At 33.4% G+C, this 22,853-nt stretch overlaps 1 protein-coding gene across 1 annotated transcript in view; it reads right to left on the reverse strand.

Moving 5' to 3' along the window:
- LOC118190066 (uncharacterized) overlaps positions 1 to 22,853 on the reverse strand; it is a 258,700-nt gene that overhangs the window by 230,312 nt on the left and 5,535 nt on the right. Inside the window, exon 2 of the mRNA XM_085818915.1 lies at positions 12,786 to 12,970. Coding sequence (XP_085675041.1) covers positions 12,786 to 12,970 — 185 coding nt within the window. The remainder of the gene's footprint in view (positions 1 to 12,785; positions 12,971 to 22,853) is intronic.

The following is a 22,853-nucleotide window of genomic DNA, read 5'->3' on the forward strand; positions in this document are numbered from 1 at the left end:
AGGGAACTTACGAAAAGAACATTTCGCTCCTAAATTTTTATTTAAAAATGCTTTAGTTCAGATTCAGTTAGAACTAATTGGTTTGCAGTAAAGGAAACATTTGTTAAAAAAAAATCTTTTCCTTAAATGCAGATAAATTTAAAAAAAAAAAAATTGGATTATGCCAAAAAAGTTCTTAGTTTTATTTGGATCGTCATATTTATCCGAAAAAAAAAATCGATAATAAAGTGCACGAAAAATAAATGTCGAACACAGATTACTAATGCAAATTACATTCGGTATTCGGCTACAAGTGAACTGGAACCTAATATGGGTAAAATAATCGCGAACGAACATTCGAAATATCACATCACATGTCTCATCAAGTATTAGAAAACGCGACTGTATGGGGGGGGGGGCCGCGGTGGATATAATGTTCACGTTTACAGAGTATTTATTGCCAAACTTATATTTTTTCCCTATACAACTTGTATTTGGGATGTAAATTGATGAAAAGATCCAAGTGATTTATTCTGGATATCTTCATCTCTAAAAATTGATACTGCTTAAAATTGTAAAAAAGGTTAAAAATTAAAAACAATTTTTTTTGCTCTTCTGGCACATTTATTCGCAAAGCTTATACGAACTGTTAATGCATAAAAATTCTAATTCATTATCTGAGGACATTGGAAAAAAATAAAAATGTTTAATTTAGTTTTTCTTTGTTTTAAAGCCGACTTGTAAAGCAAAAATGGAATCCTAGGTTTTAAAATCTTTATTTTGGAAAACAGGTAAGGTAGGATGTTATTTTAATGCATTTAAAAATGAGAATTTTAAGATTATAATAGTATATTCCATAGGTTGTTATAAGCCTTATTGTTATGGTTTAATTTTATGATTTGTATTCTGTGATTATTCTGTTTTGATGTTAGATTTGTGAGTGAATGAGTTTTAAGGCACACGTTGCCTACTGTAGTCATTATTCCTAGTAATAGTAGGGGCATTAGCATCTTGGCTAATATAATTCAGAAAGGCGAATAGAAAAAAAATTGCGAAGGAAAAAAGAAGGGTGAACAGAAAAAGAATGTGTGTGGCGTAAATGTATAACTGCAGCTGGCGATATTCCAGAAATAATAATTGCATAATTTCTTATTTAGTAAAAGGAAACTCTCGAACAAAGAATTTCAATAACATATTTTAAATTATTTGATTCTCCTCACCCCCATTTTGAATCATTAAAAAGTTATTTCAACCTCGACGCCTTAAAATATTATAAAAATATTATAAACATAAAAAATATGTTTAAAAACATGAGTATATACCTAAAAAAATGAAATTAAATTGAGATTTCGATTTTAAGCCTTTACAGACGCACTCAGCTAATGAATGTTTACAAGTAATGTTTTCGGAAATTAAAGTAACCAAAAACGATTTGAGGGAGATCATTGAGCAATAAAAGAAGTTTAGTTCTTTCCGTTCGCTGGATGAGTTAACATCAATATTAACACATCAAAAACACATCAAAAAAGGTATTCGAGACAGATCACTGGAGATAGGGAACATGAGTTGAACATAAGAAAGGACACGGGTAAGCTGGTTGGACACAGGTAAGATTTTATTCGAGTCGTTTGAGAACTGAAGGCTTTCATGCACCGAAAAGTTTTTAAACAATGTTATTTCAGTAGGTGCTTCATTATTGCTCAAGTTGCACTTGTTTCCTTAACCTTATGTTATGACACTTAGAAACAAAATAGTTCTATATATTTTTGTACATTTGAAGCTGAAATCATTTTTATTGTTCTAAGAAACTGTTTGGAGGAATGAAAAGAGAGAACTTTGCCAGATTTTTCGGATTTTATATGTTATAAAAGACTCTAAAAATTCAAATTCTGCGGATAGTCAAATTATATTGAATTTAGAAATAATTTCCTCAACTGGAAAGAATGATTTTGTCGAATTTCAAGCTTAATCCTTAATTTGTATAACAGTCTGTTAGATCATCTGAACCCGAATCCCATAAAATATTTGTGGGATATGTTGGGTCGCAGTGTGCCTCCAAGCACCATCCACGATCTCTGACATGCATTACTACAGGAATGGGCGCTACTGCTACAACAAGCGATCAATGACCCTATTGCCAGCTTGGCTTGCAACTGTCAAGCATGCATTTCAGCTAGAAGGCATCATATCCATTATTAGCGTGATGTTTCCGTTACACATTCTTCCGACCCATTCAGTCCTTCGCTATGTTATTGCATGTGTTTTCGTACGCCTTTGCTTTATTGTTTGCTATGAAAAATGCTAGAAAACAAAATAATCGTGCCTAGCACGAGTTCGTACGCAAGTCCGGTGGTCCTTTGCAGAAAAAAGAACGGACTACCGCCTGAACACCCGGACGCGTATAGGTTTGCAGTTGATTATCGTAAGTTGAACAGTATAACAAAATATCCCACGTATCCCCTACCAATAATTGACGAAATAGTTAGAAAAATTCGCTCGACTGAATTCATGACAATCCTAGACCTCACTTCGGCTTACTTTCAAATCGCTGTTAAGCCGGAGGATGTCCAGAAGACCGCGTTCATAACAAAATCAGGCGTGTATGCCTTTTTAAGAATACCCTTTGGTTTAAGCGGAGCGCCAGCTACGTTCCAAAAAGCTATGGGCATAGTCTTGAAGCCAGTTTTAGGTAAAAGTACAATTATTTATCTTGACGATATCATAGTTACCAGCGAAACATTAGAGGAACATTTCAAACATTTGGAAGAAGTTTTTGCCTTACTTAACGAGGCCGGTTTCAAAATAAATGCAAGAAAATGCAAGTTCACGGCAAAGGAATTGCGATACCTCGGGTACAAAATCTCTAATAAGGGCATAGAGACTGATGATTCAAATATTAAGTCAATTAAAACTTATCCTCCCCCAAATACGGCTAAGAACTTGTCTTCATTTTTGGGTTTATGTTCCTATTATAGAATGTTCATAAAGGACTTTGCGAAAATAGTTGAGCCTCTTCTAGTTCTAAAAAAAAAGAAAAGTAGATTTTCTTGGACAGCCGAGGCGAACACCGCGTTTGAACAACTAAAGAATGCCCTAATCAATGCCCCAGTCCTTAAATTCCCAAAAGGCGAGCAAGGTCTAGAAATTTCAGCGGATGCATCCGATTATGCAGTTGGAGCGGTGCTCTACCAAAATGGGCAACCTATAGCTTTTTTTTCGAAAACTTTGAATGCTACTCAGAGGAACTATTCCGCTACTGAGCGAGAAACGCTATTAACACAGCGAAAAACGCTCGCTGTGTTATTAGCAGTTCAGAAGTTTCGTATCTACTTCGGAAGTTCACCGATAACAGTCTACTCAGATCATAATGTGCAGTGGGTCGCTTGTATTCAGGAAAAAATTTATCGCTTCGCTTGATACGGTGGACTTTAAAATTACAAGAGTTCAACTTAATCATAAAACACACTCCAGGAAAAGAAAAATTAGTAGCCGATGCCCTTTCGCGAATAAAAATTGATGAAGAGGGAAACACAATCAAGTGTGCTATGCTCACCTCAAGAGTTATTGAGTCCCGTGAAACAATAGTCAAAGAATTGAAAAAGGACCCGGAATTTAAAGATATTTACGCATACCTGGAAGACCCTGAAAAATTTGAACATATAGATTTAACGGCTATTCGCAATAGGGCACAGCATTACGAAATAATCGACAAATTGTTATTTTATACAAACGTAACGAATGAAAATCAGGAATACAAACCAGTAATCCCAGCGAGTCTACGCTTAAGTATCTTAGAGGAGTTGCACGATCTACTTTCTGCCGGACATTTCGGAATACGAAAAACACTAAAGAGGGTACGCGAAGCGGTTTATTTTCGGCAGTTACAGAAAGTTGTTACGGCGTATGTTAAGTCGTGCCATATGTGCCAATTAATAAACGATGTTAATTACAGCCCGGCCGGGTATTTAAAAAAAACATAAACACCACTTTTCCAAATGAAATAGTTGGCATAGATTTGCTCGGACCCTACCCTAGGACAAAAATAAATAAAAACAGATATATTTTAACAATCGTTGACCGTTTTTCAAAATGGGTAGAAATAGTCCGTCTTAAACGAGCTTCAGCTAAAATAGTCGCAGATTCGTTCTTAAATAAATATATATTAAAATACGGGGCCCCACTAAAAGTAATATCAGATAACGGAAAACAGTTTGTTAGTGGTATATTTAAAAATTTGTGCACAGGACGTGGCATACGCCATCTAAAAATGGTACCATATAGACCGCAGTCGAATATAGCGAAACGCGTAAATAAGAATATTGTAAAAATTATCAGGGGATATGTGAAAAATTTTCATGACCGCTGGGACAGCTGTGTCAATGAGTTAGGTTTCGCCTTGAGGACAGAAAAGCACGATACTACTCAGAAGATCCCCGCGGAGTTATTTTTAGGAAGAAAAATCATAACGCTTTTGGATAAGCTGTTCTTTGTACAACAGAGACAAGAAGAATTCAAGTTAAAAGACATTAAAAAAATTATCGACGAAGCAATTAAAAGCTCTGATATAGCAAGACAAAAACAAAAAGTTTATTACGATAGAAATAGAAGGGAATTGGAATATAAAGTGGGACAGAAAGTTCTTAAGTTGAAATATTCGTTATCATCGGCACCAGAAAACAGAGTTGCGAAGTTTGAGCCCAGGTTTGGAGGGCCGTACATGGTGGAAAGAATAAGAGAAGCCACGTTTTATTTAAAGGCGGAAAATGGCCAACAACTGGTTGCAAATGTCGATCAGTTAAAACCTTATTACAGCCGCAATGACTTATTGCAGGATTGCAGTATATGCAATATTGGAAAATATTGCAGGATTTATTACAGGATCCTGGAAGTAAGGAGAGAAGCCCGCCAGCTCAGGAGCACAGCTGGAGTCCCCCAACACAAAAAAGAAAGCAGAGCCAGCAAACTTCGACCAGGGAAACCCATTCCAGTAATGCTACTAGCGCACAAAAAAGGAGGAAGTTAGCACCGACAGATACACGAGTCAGAACCAAGGATTCTGCAAAAACTCAAGTACCATCGACCACAAGAGGAAGGCCTGCTGACAAGAGTCCAGGAAAGGAGAAAATTCAACGACGAATGAAAACGAGACGTAAAGCACAGTTTCCAGCATCAACAACTACAAGAGAGGCCCAAGGAGGACCAGCATGGAGACCGAAAAGCCAGAAAAGACCTGTAGACACAACCGTGCCGGACCAACAAGTTAGAAGGGCCAAGAGAAGATTCAAAGACCCTGAAGGACGGATATCCCCACCGGAGCAAAAAAGGAAATTGGCATTCCAGAATCCGCAACCCGCCCGAAAGAGTCCCAGATTCCTAGACAAGGGGAAAAAAGGAAAAGACTGAAATTGAACGGAGCGGAACATCGAAGCTCGAGAAGAAGATTGGAGGTCATCAGGTTCCCTACATTTGAACAGTTCTGTAACATCAGGATGCAGGAATACAGAAAAAGATAAGTGAAAATTTCTTGGCTTATTTTTCTTTGAAGTTTAAATTATATCATCTTGTTATAAGTTGCTAAGAATGTTTAGAAAAGTTAAATCGCAGATAGCGAAAGTTTGATAGTAAATGTTCCTAATCATAGATTTTTATGTTAGTAATTTAGCGAGAAGCTACTAGCGTTAAATACTTTTTGTTAAGAACTCGCAAGTGCGAGAAGTAAATTGTGAATAAGTTTAGTCGGAAGACTATTGGAATACTAAAATCTGTTAACGTAAAGTTAAGATTTCGTGTAAATATTGGTAAATTGTAATTAAGCAACTATGACTGTTGATGTAAAATGAATTCAAAAATGATGTGTAAACATTTAAATGTTCATGTTCATGTAGAAATGTTTAATCTTTGTGTTGAAATATCGTAAAATTAAAATGACATAGAAAATAAATTTTTATCTGTGTATTGGAATGGTGGAAGAATTGAATGTTTATATATATGTGTTTAATGTTAGGCTCTCCAGTTAACACGTTTAAAAGTCAAATATAAGCTTTCACTTACTACATTAGGAGAGAGTTTTCGTGTAGGGAGTTTTGAAAGGTCTGGTGTGTCAAATTTAACAAAGTTAGGTGTTGTGTAGCGGTAGTTTTGTTCGCGGTAACACAACATAGAAGACCTTAAGTACATTTCAGTACATTTGCTGGAGAGCGTGGGTGAAATAAAACTGTAGTATGAATGAAAGTGCATGAGGGCCAAATTATGAAATAAAAGCGTAAAGTTAGGATTTAAAGAAAAGCTTTGTAAAATGCATTACTAATGACATTTCCTTCCAGATATGGAAGGAACAAGACCTGACATAATTATAGCAGAATAAAGAGTCCATTTATGAAGATGTATGTCAAGATATAATGTCCAGAAAGGATCAATTGTAAATTTTATTTTTCCTAGCTTTAATCTAGCTTTTAGAATGGTTGTAAAGTTGGCCCTAAAAACGAAACTTTAAAGTCATTTAGTTAATTTGAAAGTTGGAAGAGTGTAGTTAACGTAAGTTTTCAGACTTTAAAGTCTTAAACAAGGTCGTTTTGAGACCTTATTTTTCGAGTATTTAAAGTCTGGTCGGAAGCTATGAAAGGATTATGTTAATTTTATTAACAGTTGAATTTTAAGTTAAAGTTCCTTTCCTGTCAAATTCTTAACTTCAACTTACTACTTCTGGCCAGAACGTAGTTTTGGAATCTTGCTGAATATTTAATGAGGAGGAGCGGTATTTTAACCACGAAGTTACTTCCTGAGTGAGAGAGAATCAGAGTTTCTGATTTACGCGGGTCTGCCTTTTTGGCCACTCTCTCTCTCAAAGCTGTTATTTCGCTCGGCCGTACTCAGGCCCTTGCTAAGCTTCGTAGTAAAATAAATTAAGGAGCCAACTCAAATTGAACCTTGATAGCTTCGGCTATACTTCTTTAGTTAATCTTAGTTTTAGTTTAATTCTTAGTCTTTTTAGTTCAAGTCCAAGTGCGGGCTTTACTTGTTCACTCCCAGGCGGAGTTTGTTAAATCTTATTAAAATAATAAAGGGTTAGTTACCCTTCTATCTTGTTGTTTCTTGTCACCGAACGCAAGCGATTATTCGCTTATCAGTTCTTAGATTCCTCACTTCCAACATTAACTTAGAATTCCAAAGTGAGGTACTCTACACCATGACAAGCCAAATCTATCGGGACGTCATTCTGGAACAACATGTACGTTTGTTTCAGGGCGCCATAGGCGCACAATTTGTGTTTATAAATGACAACGCCCGTCCTCACCGTGCAAACATCGTAAGCGAATGCCTTCAATCGGAGGATATCACCCGTATGGACTGGCCAGCATTCTCACCAGACTTGAATCCAGTAGAGCACGTGTGGGAAATGCTTGGCCGACGAGTTGCAGCCCGTCAACCTCCTTCTACATGTCTACCGGAACTTCGGAGAGCATTGCTTTTTGAGTGGTGTAATATCCCCCAAGATCAGATCGATAATTTGATACTCAGCATGCCTAGGCGTTGTACGGACTGTATTGCATCGTCTGAGAGACATACAATGTATTAACAATTATACCAACCATGCAATATTGGTTTTTTGTAAATAGGTTTTTTTTCATCTTTTTTTGCTGTTTACCTTTTGTTTAATAAATAAGCTTTACAAATAAGTCACATTTGTTTTGCTTCTAACTCTTTCTTTGCCTGATTTTGCATTATCCTTAATTTATGGACATGAGTGTAATTTTAAAATGAGCTTATCTTTAGAATTTTCGATACACAGTTCCGCATGCTAGAGATAAAAAGGTTCCCCCCCCTGTAGATTGTTGCCATTGCTCGCTTTCAAATCGTTGAGTTTCTTAATCAAAAACTCATAAATGCTTTACAAAATATGAAATCGATAATAAAACAAATTCCAAATTTCAAATTTGGGCTTCCACATGCCCATATTCGCAGTAGGATTACATCATTCAAAATTCGATGCCTCTATGTACCGTTGTTTTATCACAATGCGAGAAATATACATATATTTATGCAGATTTTTTCATTATTTAATTTCTTCAAATATAATGCAGGACTCTAACATTTAGTGGCAACAGTTTGAAAAGTGAAACGGGCATTTATAGTGATTCAACGCAAAATCGCAAAATGAAAACAATAGTCCTTGGACCACTCCCAAAAAAACACGAATTTTAATAAAAATGTATTGTCTTTCCTACATATAATAAAACAAAGAGTCTGTCTGTGTGTGTGTGTGTCTTTCATTCGCGCTGCGCGTAAGCTAATAGACACACGGCTACGAAATATGGTACAGGTGCATCTAGACAAGAGCCAGTGCACCTCGAAGCGATGTTTTCGAAATTAGAATTAGAATTTTTTTTATTTTATGTTTTGTGACGAAATCGCTTCATTTTCAGACATAATGAGCTATAGGAAAGCGAGATTTTACGCGCTCCATTTTCACAACTTCACTTAGCTATTTTACGAATTTAAAATAAATTTCGTGTTTCAATAAATCGATTAAATACGAATTTATTTAACAAAGTGAGCTTAACACCTTTTCAACGGGATTTTTTTAAAAACCGTTTATGTTTAAAAATGTACAATTTATTTTTCTTTGATTTTTGGACACGTTAAACTTTCATCCTTGCGACTGCTTATACAAAAAGAATTTTGAAAAAATGATAATATTTTGCATTTTTAAAAAAAAAAATTTAATGAAGCTTCCAAGTACACTTCTCACATCTCATATCTTTACAAATGTGATTTTGGCAATGTTCCAACTTAAAATCTCTAACGGGATAAACTGATGTCGCTTTTCCCGCGGCGAGGGGAAAATATAGTTAGAACACACAGGAACGATGATATGGTAAGACGTGTAGATACGGCACTGTGCCGCGTATATTTCATATTTGTTTCAATTATGTTGTTATTGTTTTCAATAAATAATCAAAAGACAACTACTGTAAATTAAATGACTCAACAGTTCAGAACGAAGATATCACAGCCAACAATTTTCCTTTCTTATTGTTGTTGATAGATTTTTGAAAAAATCGAATCATTTTTAATAGTTTCATTCTTTTAGAAATGTGGGTTTGGCAACAATTTTTCATCCTATTTCTTATGTCACTGTTTTTAAGAGATTGGTATATTTCATTGCCATTTTTTTATATATATAATACATTTTTATTGATGCTTTTGATAAAATTGTTCTGCAGAGTAAAATTCTGCGCGGAATTTTTTTTTTTTTAGTTTTATGCTATTTTTTGCTTATTTCACTGTTTGTAACATATTGAAAAGTTTTGCATGATTTTTTTTCTTCAACGGAAAGTTGGTTAATTTTTTTTATTAGGATAATTAATCGTTGTATTAAGGGATATAGCTTATTTCTTTGTAATTTTTGGTGCTACTTTGGTAGACGGTTGCACGGATTTTGGCAATTTTTCTTTTGGCGAGTAATACGACTTATGGTAAACCCATTGCTGGATAAGTTATTTATGATAACCGATACTTAGTTGTCATTTTATTTAAAATATAATGCGTTTTATTATGCATAAATTCCGTGTTTTAAATATTATTTATCGCTTCTAAATATTAAAAATCAACATCATTTTGCATTTTTATTTGAAATAAAAATTTTGTTGTTTATAGTATTTTATATTATTTTATGTTGTGGATTATGTAATCAATGACGTCACCTTACTTAAAACGTCATTGGTTTAATTAATATCTATAAATTTAATCTAATGTTTTAAACATTATTTATGGCTGTTAAATATTAAAATATAATTTTGCATTTGTTTTAAAAATGATTTTATTATGAACTATTTATTATGGTTAATTTATTTATTAGGATAAATAATGTTTGTATTAAGGGATATTGCTTCATTGTAATTTTGTTATACGTAATAACTTTTTTTTTATGTAGTTGTTCTGCAGAGTAAAATTCTATGCAGTTTTTAAATTTAACGTTTGGTGTTCCCTTCAGCCATTTTTCCGGTACATTTAAAAGCCAGACGAAGGCTGGCAGCGAAGCTGCTAGTCTCTACATATAATAAAAGAAAGTGTCTGTGTGTGCGTGTGTCTTTCATTCGAGTTGCGCGTAAGCTAATAGACCCACGGCTACGAAATTTCGTACGTAGGTGCATCTAGACAAGAGCCAGTGCACCTCGAAGCGATTTTTCGAAATTCGAATTTTTTTTATTTTATGTTTTGTGACGAAATCACGTCATTTTGAGGCATAATGAGCTATAGGAAAGTGAGATTTTACTCTACACACTCCATTTTCACATCGCCATGAAACGTAGGCAATTAGCTATTTTCCGAACTTAAAATAAATTTCGTGTTTCAGTTAATCGATCAAATAGGAATTTATTTAACAAAGTAAGCTTAATACCTTTTCAACGGGATTTTTTCTAAAAAGTTTATTTTTAAAAATGTACAGTTTATTTTTCTTTGATTTTTGGACACATTAAACTTTTATCCTTGCGACTGCTTTTACAGAAAGAATTTTGGAAAAATGATAATATTTTAAAAAATTTTAAGAAATTTTTAAATGAAGCTTCCGAGTACATTTCTCACATCTCACAACTTAAAAAATGTGATTTTGGCAATAATTTTCCTTTCTTATTGTTGTTGATAGATTTTTGATGAAATCGCATCATTTTGAATAGTTTCATTCTTTTAGAAATATGGGTTTAGCAACAATTTTTTATCGTATTTCTTACGTCACTGTTTTTAAGAGATTAGCATATTTCATTGTCTTTTTTTTTTTTTTTTTTTTTTTTTTTGATAAAGTTGTTCTGCAGAGTAAAATTCTTCGCGGAATTTTTTGTTTTTTGAGTTTCTTTCATGTTATTTTTTGTTTATTTCACTGTTTGTAAGATATTGAAAAGTTTTGTATGATTTTTTTTTCCTTCAACGGAAAGTTAGTTAATTTTTTACATTATTAACTACTACATATATTTAAAAAAAAAAATTTTTTTTGCGGAAGTTTTCTGCAGAGTAAAATTCTGCGCAGTTTTTAAATTTAACGTTTGGTGTTTCCTTCAGGTATTTTTACGGTACATTTAAAAGGCTGGCAGCGTAGCTGCTAGTATATAAAAAATTACGATGAAATATGCAAATCCCCTAATACAATTATCAATTATTCTAATAAATAAATTAACCAACTTCCTGTTGCAAAATCTTAAGAATTCAAATGGTATAAAGGAAGTTCAGAATTTTGTTTCCTAAAAAAATCGTGCAAAACTTTTTATATAATTAAAATCATATATAATTAAAACATAATATAAAAAATTACAATGAAATAAGCAATAAATCTCATATTTTCAAGAGAAAACAGTCAGCAGTCCAGTATCCAAAGCAATGAATGAAAAACTGTCGCCAAAACCACATTTCTAAAAGAATGAAACTATCATGAGAAAGCAATAACCAATCAAAATTGTGCTTTGTGGATGACATAATTCAAAATATATAAAACTCTTTGCCATTAGCTAATAAAGAGAGAGGGGGGGGAAAGGAAATTCTTTCTGTTATGGTGTGTTGTGGTCAATGTTATTTTAAAGAAAAATAATGAATCTCATGCCAAGTCTAAAGTAACCGATGTTTTTAATGTTTGCAAAAATTATCTCAAAGCTGAATATGCCCTGGTAATTCATAGGCATAATGAAAAACCCATTGATTACAAAACAATGAATATTGTAAAATAGTTAAGCATTGTTTATTTATATGAAGTTATATCATGTAGTAAGGAAGAAATCATATAAAATAAATATGACGGAAAACATACACAAAAATTCCCTTCGTGTATTGTTTCTGGAAACTTTTTTACATTTGACAAGTTTAAAATAATAATAATAATACATAAAATAATAAAACAGAAATATAAAACCGCTTGTGCCAAAACTTTCTTCATATTCTTGATCTAAGTGTTAAGTATTTAAGTACAGTTATTTGTGTTACGATTTGTACGCTTATACGAGCTCGTATTAGAGAAAAAAATGTAGGAGGGTGGATGAAGAAAATCGTTACTTTAAAAGAGGTCGATGCCAGAAAAAGGATTCCCAATCTTTGGTCTAAATTAAGTACTATACAAAATAACGTTTAATTCTTTTGACCACGGTAAAATTCATAGACTGAATCTGATGGTAACTTCAAACAAATGATCTAAGTTACAACAATATTCAAATTTTAGCATTTTTTTTCGGAAATTTCTGTAATATTAAAATATTTCTCACAGAAGTCATTCAAATTTCAATTAATAATTTTATTTTATTATTTTTAAAATGAAGTGTTAATTAAATCTTTAAGTTAAAGAGAAGGCACCATTTCTGCTTACAAATAAAACTATTTAACAATATAATTAACTTATACTGTTAAATATTTATTTTAATAATATAATTTAATTATTTTATTAATTATAATTTCAACAATATAATTAAAATAACTTAAAACTAATGGTAAGACTGTCAAAAGCTCTAAAACATTCAAAGCCCTCAACTTAAATACTCAAACAACTAATTTGCATTCTGGTGAGCATTGCAGAAAGAAGAAATTAGAGTAAAGGCGGCTGATTAAAAAAAAATACCTTATAATTTATGGCAATTTGTTTTACTACAGTATCTGTTATTTGTTTCAATAAAGTGTCAATTTCTTCCTACTCAAAAAAAAAGAATTTACCTTTTTCTTTTAAAATTAGCTTCTATGGCTCCGCAAATATTTACTAGGAAGAAGATCGGAGATAATTTTTTATAGTTTTTAAAGTAGTAATGTGCTAAACCTAAAATATTAATACTTACATGTTGCAAATGAGACTCCGGAAGAGGGGATTCAAGCTCTTTTTCTATATCCGGAACAAGATAATTAAGCTTTACAGGATCATTTACTGCATAAGGATCGTACAGGTCAAATCGCCTTCGGTGAGAAGCCTTGTACAAACGAATCAACACATACGAAATTATCCATTTTACCCAATAAATGATATCTAGAAATATAAATAAAAATATATCTGATCAAGAAACAACCACAACTGAAATATACCTAATCAAAGTTACCTGAAAAGATACTCAAGCACTATAATTAACATATTTCTTAAAACATTAAGCAAAATTCAATCTAGTCCACTGGAGCTTGGATCGTTTATCCGGTATTTCTGATAGAAATTTAAATTCCAACCGTAGCCCTCCGGTACCTTGCTTTCGAATTCAGTTGAGATTAAAAGAGGAAAATTTGTTATTAATGCAACATTACTTTTAGCAAGTAGTAAAAGTGCTACTGATACTAATGATTGAAGGCAGCCTCATTTCCAGACCATTCTTATCTTATCACCATATTCTATCTCGTTCATTTATACTTAAGCATCTGCAGTCCAGTAGAACGGGATATATAGAACTGTCCCTCCCTTTTTTTTTTTTTTTTTTTTTTTTTTTTTTTTTTTTTGCACAAGGTACTTATTTTTTAGCCCAAAAAGGGCGTTAACTCAGAAGGACTACTAGTCTTGAAACGGCATTTTGCATTGAATCACTTAAATGTAATCACTTATCACTTTTCAAACTGTTTCCAAATTGTTCCGGAACTTCTAATTTTAGAAACTAAGCCTGTTTTCTATTAAAATCTCTCATTGCGAAAGGAAACCTACATGGAGTCACTCTTCTTCAAGGAGAAGGCAGCTTTTCTCCTTGAAAAAGAATGATCCCATACCAGTGTCCATCAAAATGTATGTATATTTTCTATAAAATCATTGGTAGATTATGCTGAATTTATACCTGATTTTCATTTATACCTGATTTCATACTTCTTTTCCACTTGTTAAAATATTAATAATACTAAAAACATTATTTTACAAATAAGTACAAATCATTTATTTCGCAGCTCTTCCAAATATAATGGCAGGTATTTAGATCGCGTATCAAGATACCTGAATAAAAATTCAAGATACAGGTTTAAAAAAAAATTAAAAAAAAAAAAAAAATAGTAATTTGTAAAAAATTCGTCTTCTTGAAATGGCATTAAAAGATGGAGCAGAAAGTTATAAGTACTTCGTATTAAAGTAATGACCGCATAGGTCTTTGACTATATTTAAAATTTTCTGAATTAAATTTGCTACTTTTGGAGACTAAATGCCACCCACAATTCATCAAGGAGCCACCCACAATTTGCACAAACTATTATCGGTTCTATTCCATTAGAGCGGAGTTCAGTTAAAAATGCGTCACATTTTTTTGCTACCAATCGGTCGCCAAGTATAAAATTATAAAATAATAATAGAGTTCAAAAGACTAGTTCTGTAAAAAGTAATTTTTTTTTTAATTTCTGAATTCCTAAGGAAAGTAAATTTTCCTTTTTAATTTTTTTATCTAAAATATTCTACACATAAATAAAAATAACGAAACAAGACGAAATTCAATTTAAACAGGTGGCATAAAGGATATTCCGAACATAAATTAAAAAATAACAAAACACAACTAAATTCAACCTGAACAGGTAGCATAAAATTACAAATTTCATTCAATATTGCAGATAAAAAATTCAGTTTTTGAATATAACTTACGCCACATAAATTCTATCAAATATGACTCTGAATGGTAGTGAGCAGTGCCCCGCTGACATTTATCTCTCCATTTAGCATTGCCCCACAAGTGCTCCACAGTTTGAGTATGGCATCAAGTTTCGGGGTCTACAAAATTATAACTGTGATTCACAGTGAAATGTTCATACCTAGTATTTCTTAAATTCTCTTTCTTATATTCTTTACAGCAGACTGAAAATATAATGCTGCCATCCGCGTTGTTTTCCTAAATGGCAGTCATCAATGTTGTAGCACAACGATCGTAAACGGCGACAATAAAACATTCTTTGCTTTCCCGGCATAAACCCCTGAATACCCATTGTTTCGGAAGAACATGTCCAATGTTGTTTTTACTTCATTGTACGAAGTAAAAAGAAAGTATTGTAATCTCAAAAAGTTTCAGGCAGCATATTTCAACGAAAATATCTATTTTGACCGCTATCGAATGAAATTTAACGATGTTTTTGCGTGATAACTGTACGTAAGGACAGAATAAAAGACTTTTCTTCCTCCAAAAAAAAATTATAAAACTGCTTTAAAATGAATTGTGAAGAGAATTTTTCGTGGCGTCTGTACGAACGTACGTATCTCGCATAACTCAAAAACGAGTAGCCTCAGAACGTTGAAATTTTGTATTTAGAACTGCTAGTACATGTAGATGTGCATCTCGTATTTTGGTTGCAATCCGCCGCACCAAACGTATATAAATATATTTATATATATATCCACTCTGTTACCCGGCTCAGTGGTCTCAGTTTCTTTACTCTTATATGTTTGTAAATTGTACATTTTTTGCTTTAAAAATGATTGAATTATGTTGCTCTTATCTTCCGGTTAAGGTTTTTATGCCTTTAGTAAATCTGTATGCAATATTTTTAGAATTATCAACAATTTTAAAGTTGTTTAAGTGCCGCTAAGCCTAATAATGTTTTTGATGGCAGCCATTGCTTGTTTACATTTGAAACAGCAGACTAGTGGATTTGTTGCCAATCTAAAGAAACTTAGCTTCGCAACAACAAAGGTAACGCCTTCATTTATTATTACGAATTAAATCATGCTTAATCCTTTCTAGAATTTTTTCGAGGAAATAAGTGTTTAAGATTTACTTCGTAATTTTTAATACAGATATTTTGACTTTTTATGTATTTTTGCTTTGTCGCGAAGGGAGAACTGAATTAATTGAATGAGAACTACTAGTCTGTGAAAAACTGTTTCTTTTTTGCTTTGTTTGCTTAATTTCTTTTATACATCGTTCTAGCTTTATTATAGTATTTGAATAGAACATGTGGCAACGATTATATAATTCTTTAAATGATATAAATTTTTTGCATTCTGAGTTATAATATGAACGAAATATAATACTGTTAAGTGAAGGTAGCGCCAGAGGGTCGCTATGGTAAACAAATAGAGTGAATTTTAAAGAATGCATTTATTCTATTGTGGTTTATGCGATGTCGGCGAAGTAGATTTAATTCAATCCAATAAGTGTAAATGAAATGGAAGAAAAAATGCGTATAATTTATTATTCCGTACAAGGAAGTCATGTGGTGTACACATCAGATTTTTTCTTTTTGTGAAAAGACTTCCGTCTATTTCTACGATTTTGTTGGCTCTACCGATTTTATTTCTTTTACAAAATATCAACCTACTATTTGCAGATTCCTCCCTCAAGTATTTATTTCAATTTACTCTCGTATTATGAATGATTTCTAACTGAAATTGGCAAAACTTAATCGACGTCACTTCCTGACACCACAGATAGATAAAACGAACGGCATTTAAGGAAAGAAAGACGCGAGTGTTTAAGAAATGCTTTGGTTCTCGGTCCTTTTTTTTTTCAGAGCCAAGAATGTAAGTGACAACGCCATAAAGGAGCTTTGTGAGTAAAAAGTTAACTTCATCGGATGATTTTGAGAACAAAGTCTATTGCTATGAATTATTCCTTTGTCCTGAATGAATCTTACGGTAGCCTTTTTTGTCATTAAGTAATTGCCAAATTCTGTAATCCATCGTATTAAAAAAATTGCGCAAAAAAATAACGAATGACGATATTTCAAACGAAAATTAGAAATCTCGATCCACGATATTTCAAACTTAAACTGAGCCACGATATTTGGCGTGGTTGTTAGCGCATTTTTAAATGACGCCGCTCTAACGGAATTGTATCCTACTATTTTAGCCTTAGATATTGAACAGAAAGATTCTGTCTGTTCTTGCATAAATTTATTAAATTCTACATTAACCCTTGCTCCTTCCTCAGCTACGCCACTGTTTTCTAATGCGACTATACGGCATATCGAAGCTCTCATGTTTGATTTCGGAGGATAGGCTGTAGAGTCATTAGTTTTAAAGCAAGAGATGTGGAAAATGTGCACCCACCGTTTCAGTTCGGTCCTTCGTGGGGGGTCCTAAATTCCTTGTGCTTAATAATTATATATATATATAAACCTGATGTTAATTCAAAATCCAGTATTAATGCAAACCCTGTGTCCAAAAATGTTCTTGACAATGATATTCCTGTCAAGAAAAATGCTCATGCAGCTAAAGGTAAATCATATTCAGATGCTACTAAAAATACTCCTGTTAATAATTCCATGTCAAATCCTGTTACTAAAGAAAGTGTTACTAATACCAGTAACTCAGGAGGCTCTGGTCTCAGTGTGTTAGATTGTTATTAAATTCTTCAAAGAACTGGGTAAAATATTTGAGCAAGTTTTCCTTCTTGACATTCTCAATACAATTTCTGCAAAAATACCTGAAATTCAATTTTCCAGCAATTCCATGGATAAATTATTTATTGTCTTTTCGATATCTGAGGATATCTTTGGTGCAGGGCACAATAATTAATAGGCTATTTCAGGCTATGTTTGCATGAATTTTATATGTATATGCCCTTTTGTCAGTGCTGTTAAATACTTATTACTTGTATATTCTACCAATATTTGTATAGATAACTCAATGTATTTTCGATGTATGAAGACATCTTTTGTATCTTGCACAAATACTAATATACTCATACTGATCCTGTCTGTTTATACAATATGTACCTAATCCTATTTTAATAAGGATCTTGGTAATCATTTAAGTGTCTCTTGAACTTGTATTTATTATGCTATAGCATAAGTAACTGCTGTAATTCTTAATGGATTCAGAGTGTTAATTGTTTTGCACTGCCTTCTAATATTTTTTTCTCATAGCTACATATTTCACTTGATTACCAGTTCGACGGCTCTGAGCTTTGTCCTATTCGATTTAACTTGGAGTAATGCTTTACTTTATTATTTTAAAATGATCTATTAATTAATTAATTAAAAAATTATAATGTACTTTTTAGGTTATTACCTTTCATCATTCGAAATTCCCAACCTTTCTACAAGGGGTAGGATCTCTGCCCAGGTACCCTGATGTCGCAAACATCGTTCCACTGGAGGTACGAATTTTAGTTCGTACGCTGCTGTAGCATCATTAGGTTATTCTGAAAGAGGAGATGTAAAAAATATGCAGTGCCCTTGCCGAGACTCGAACCGTGGATCTCTCGAACACGCGTCAAGTATGCTTCCAATTATACCATGAAGGCATCGGAAAGGAGGGAGAAAATACCTTAAGTTAACTTCTCCAGTATGCTTCCTTCTTAGCATCTTAACTTCTTCTGAATAGTTTTGTGATATAGAAGGAGATTTGTTACTGTAATGATTTATATCCTAATATTTAACTCATAAGTAATTTAAGGTTTTTTTTTTTTTTTTTTTTTTTTTTTTTAAGCATCGTCTTTGCTTTTTGAATGCTTTTCGCTTTAGTTTTTCAGCCCAAAGTCCAGGAGTACGTTAGTCCAGGAGGGCTATTAATTTAGTTTTGGCATTTTGCCTTGATTCACTATAAACGGCGAATCACTTCTTAAATTGTTGTTACCAACTATTAGAGCCCTGTATTATATTTGAAGAAATTAAATAATGAAGAATCTGCATAAATGTATGCATGTTTCTCGCATTGCGATAAAACAATTGTACCTAGAGCCATCAAATTTTGAATACCGTACGTCTCCACGCGAATATGAGAATCTGGAAGCCCAAATCTGAAATTTGAAATTTGTTTTATTATCGATTTCATATTTTGTAAAGTATTTATGAGTTTTTGATTAAGAAACTCAACGATTTCAAAGCGAGCAATGGAAACACTGTACGAAATATATATATATATACGAGGGCTATCCAGAAAGTAGATTACGTTTTGGAATAAAAAAATAAACAAAGTATAGGAAACAAATTTTATTATATACAGGTGAAAGCCACACTCAAATACTACTTTTCTACATAGTCACCATACAAATTAAGGCATTTATCGTAGCGATGTACGAGCTTGGAAATTCCTTCGTCGAAAAATTCGGCCGCCTGCGCCTTCAACCACTTCGTTACCTCTTCTTGCAGCTGTGCGTCGTCATCAAAACGCTGCATAGCCAGCCACTTCTTCATTGCTGGGAATAGGTGGAAGTCGCTCGGTGCCAGGTCGGGACTGTACGGCGGATGAGGAAACAACTCCCACTTAAAAGATTCAAGAACTTTACGAGTGACATTTGCCGTGTGGGGCCGGGCGTTGTCGTGAATCAACAAGATCTTAGAGCTCAACATTCCTCTGCGCTTGTTTTGAATTGCTCTTCTGAGTTTTTGTGAGTTTGGCAATACCTTTGAGAGTTTATTGTAGTGCCTCTTTCCAGGAAGTCCACCAAAATTACACCTTTTCTGTCCCAAAAAACAGTCGCCATCATCTTCCTTGCCGACATTGTTTGCATGCATTTCTTGGGTTTTTGGGGAGAACTTGTGTGCCCCCACTGCATTGATTGCAATTTCGTTTCACAGTTCACATGTTTCACCCATGTTTCGTCACCAGTAACGATGCGATCGAGTAAAGAGTCACCATCCTTATGGTAAGCGTCCAAAAAGTTCAACGCTGCAGCCATTCGCTGATTTTTGTGGTCCTCTGTCAAGATTTTTGGAATCCATCTTGCACAAAACTTGTGGTAACCAAGCTTTTCGCTGATGATTTCGTGCAACAAACTTCGCGAAATTTGTGGAAAACTCAAAGAAAGTTCCGTTATTGTGAAATTTCGATTTTCACGGACTTTAGCATCGACTTTTTCGAGAAGTTCGGCGGTCACTATGCTGGGTCTCCCACTTCGATCTTCGTCGTGAACATTGGTTCGGCCATTTTGAAATCTTATGACCCACTGACGCACTCCACCTTCAGTGATAATGTTGTCCCCATACACTTCACGAAGCTGCCGATAGATTTCTATCGGTTTACAGTTTTTTGCAGTCAGAAACCTTATTACTGAGCGCACCTCGCAGCTCGCGGGATTTTCAATTAACGCAGACATTTCAAACCGTCACAGTATCTGAACGGAGCACAGCACGAACCTCTCACTAGCACGGCTAGATGCAGACTGAGCTGCGCAACGCTCTGACCCCAAGATGGCCGCGCTAGCCCCGCCCCTAGCGGACACAAACGGAAACGTAATCTACTTCCTGGATGGCCCTCGTATATATATATATATATATATATATCCAGCGCGCGAGACTATGAATCGGGAAGATATGCTCTTTTGAATTTTATGGTTTAAGTGCGAAGAAAATGACATTTAATAAATAAAGGTAACACACGAAACGTTAAAAAAACGCCCCCTTTGGACGTAATATAAAAATCTGAAAGCTTTCAGATATTTTTTTGACGTAAATTGGTATAAAATGAAAAAATATATTAAAGAAGAAAGAGGGGATAGAACATGCAAAAGCAGCAATTTCCCCAGCATAATGTGTGGTCGGACTCAAAATAGTTTGCCTCAAATGGAGCTTCCAAAGTATACGTCAGTAATTCAGTCCTCCTTGCGATGTCGTCGTTTATAATTATAGGGGGTCATTTATTTGAATTAAAAATTCGCGATTAAAACGACTTTTATTTTTCACACGTATTTCGTACTTACTGCATTTTTGCTTTCCCATTTCATATTTCACTATGCATTGTGTTGCGAAAATTGTTACTGTTGCCCTGCTATGTCACCCTTTATACTATTTGCAACCATCTTTCTTGATACACCCTCAATGCAAAGACTTGCAATTGCTATAGTACATTGGTACAAAACTTCAGTATAACTATTTTAGTGTTGGCGATAGTGTGCGCAAGAGTTAAACAGTTTGTATTTTGATCTGTTTGGAGAGTATTAGAAATTTATTTATTCATGACACTTGTAGTATAAAGTAGTAGTTGCTGCAAAATATATCAGTAGCCGCAAAACTATTAAGGTGTTCAGATAAAACAACGTTTTAGTTACTAACTTATGCTGCACTAGGCAAAGCCCTTTTTTATTTTCGAAGATAAATTAGAGATATTATTTATCAATGACTGGCAGCAATCCTTCCTCATGTCAGAAGCGAGTTTTTCGAAACTGAATATAATAACCTCTTTTCGAAGGTTCAAAAATTGAATGTAATAGATATTTCTTAATGTGATCAAGGTGAATTTTATCATGCGGATATCATTATCGAATTTTGTAGATGAAAATTTGGAAAATACTTATTATCGATAATTCGGCTAATATTATCAAAATATTATCAAATAACTTATTTTTTAACTGAAGTAAAGTTGTCAGTAAGGGATGAAATCGTCGAATAAGATCAAAATAGATTATGAAAATTGTCAGAAAAATGGGGCTAAGTAAGGGATTATATCACCAAACAGCTTGTTTTCAATTTTGTTGAAATATTTTAAATTAGACAGAAAAGCAACCTTAGTTTGGCTTAGATTTTGAATAACTCTGTGGATTTTGAGGATAAGCAGGCATAAGAGCCTCCCCCCCCCCCGAAAAAAAAAAAAAAACCTTAAAAACCTTTACGTTAAACTACGGCTGCTTGTTGCTTAATTTTAAATTTCATATTTGCATGGATTCTTCCAGTAAGTGTGGGATGCTCTCTAAGTATTAAGACTAAAGGTATAACACCAGTAAATAATTTCCAGAAATGTTATAAACAGAAAATAAATTAACTGCTACGTTAAAGATCTTATGAACAAATTATAAATATTATAATTAAATTTCTGACATTATAAACAAATTTTTGTATTTTCCAATCAAACATTCTAAGTAAGCATTTTATTTGCATGTTTCATGATATATTTATTAGTTAAATTTCATTGCTGATTTGAAAGGGTGTACTCCAACTGCGCGAATGAAAATCCTCCTCTCGTCCTGCTATAGTCCAACTGAGCCAATCAAAATTTCTTTCCCCACTTGCCTATAGGGTTACAATTTTATTTTTCGAAGCCAATTGTAGCCAAGAGAAAAATAAAAATAAAGAAATATATTTTTTATAAATGAATAGTGGATTTGTTGCCAATGTAGAGAAACTAAGCTTCGGCAACAACAAAGATAACGCCTAGTTTTATTATTATTGCGAATTAAGTCATGCTTAATCCCTTCTGGAATTTATTCGAGGAAATAAGTGTTTAAGATTTATTTCGTAATTTTTAATACAGATGTTTTGAGTTTTATGTATTTTTGCCTTGTCGTGAAGTAAGAAATGAATTAATTGATGAGAAACACTCTTTTTCAACAAATTCAAATTTCAAGGATCTTATGTGACAAAAAAAAGTTTTTTGTTGATGGCACTTTCACATTTTGCCCCAAATTTTTCTTTCAGATGTTTACGTTTCATACAGTGGAAAATGGGCATTATATCCCGCTTGTATTTTTTTGCCACTAGGAAAGTCTACGGCAATATACGAAACTATGTTTCAAAAACTAAAAGAACTCTGTTCTAAATTGCATTTGAATTTTCAGCCAGAAATTGTGGTGGCAGATATTGAATATGCAATACATGAAGCTGTGAGAAAAATGTGGCCTGAATGTTCTATTACTACAGGTGTTCTATTACTACAAGTGGAATCTACAGGATGTAGATTCCACTTGACTTAAGCTTGGTGACGAAAACTTCAGCAGTGCGGATTGCAACAACAATATAGGAATGGTAATTCAGAAATTGGAAGATAGCTTCAACTGGTATTCGGATTACCGTTTTTGGATGCTACTGAAGTTTCGGATAGCTCCGTTGAAGATCTGATGTCAGAGCAACCACGGGATGCAAACATCACACGCTTTACTGATTACATAACCAAGAACTACCTAGATGAGGATGCAAAATTTCCCCCGGTATTTTGGGCTTGCGCTGATATTTCATCGGAAAGAACAACAAATGCATGTGAAGCATTTCATTCAAAATTCAGAGCGAATTTTTATCATTCCCATCCTAATATA

Source organism: Stegodyphus dumicola, chromosome 6 (assembly GCF_044657685.1).
Source record: "Stegodyphus dumicola isolate Sdum_Otavi_A_Nest chromosome 6, ASM4465768v1".
Classification (NCBI taxonomy): Eukaryota; Metazoa; Arthropoda; class Arachnida; order Araneae; family Eresidae; genus Stegodyphus; species Stegodyphus dumicola.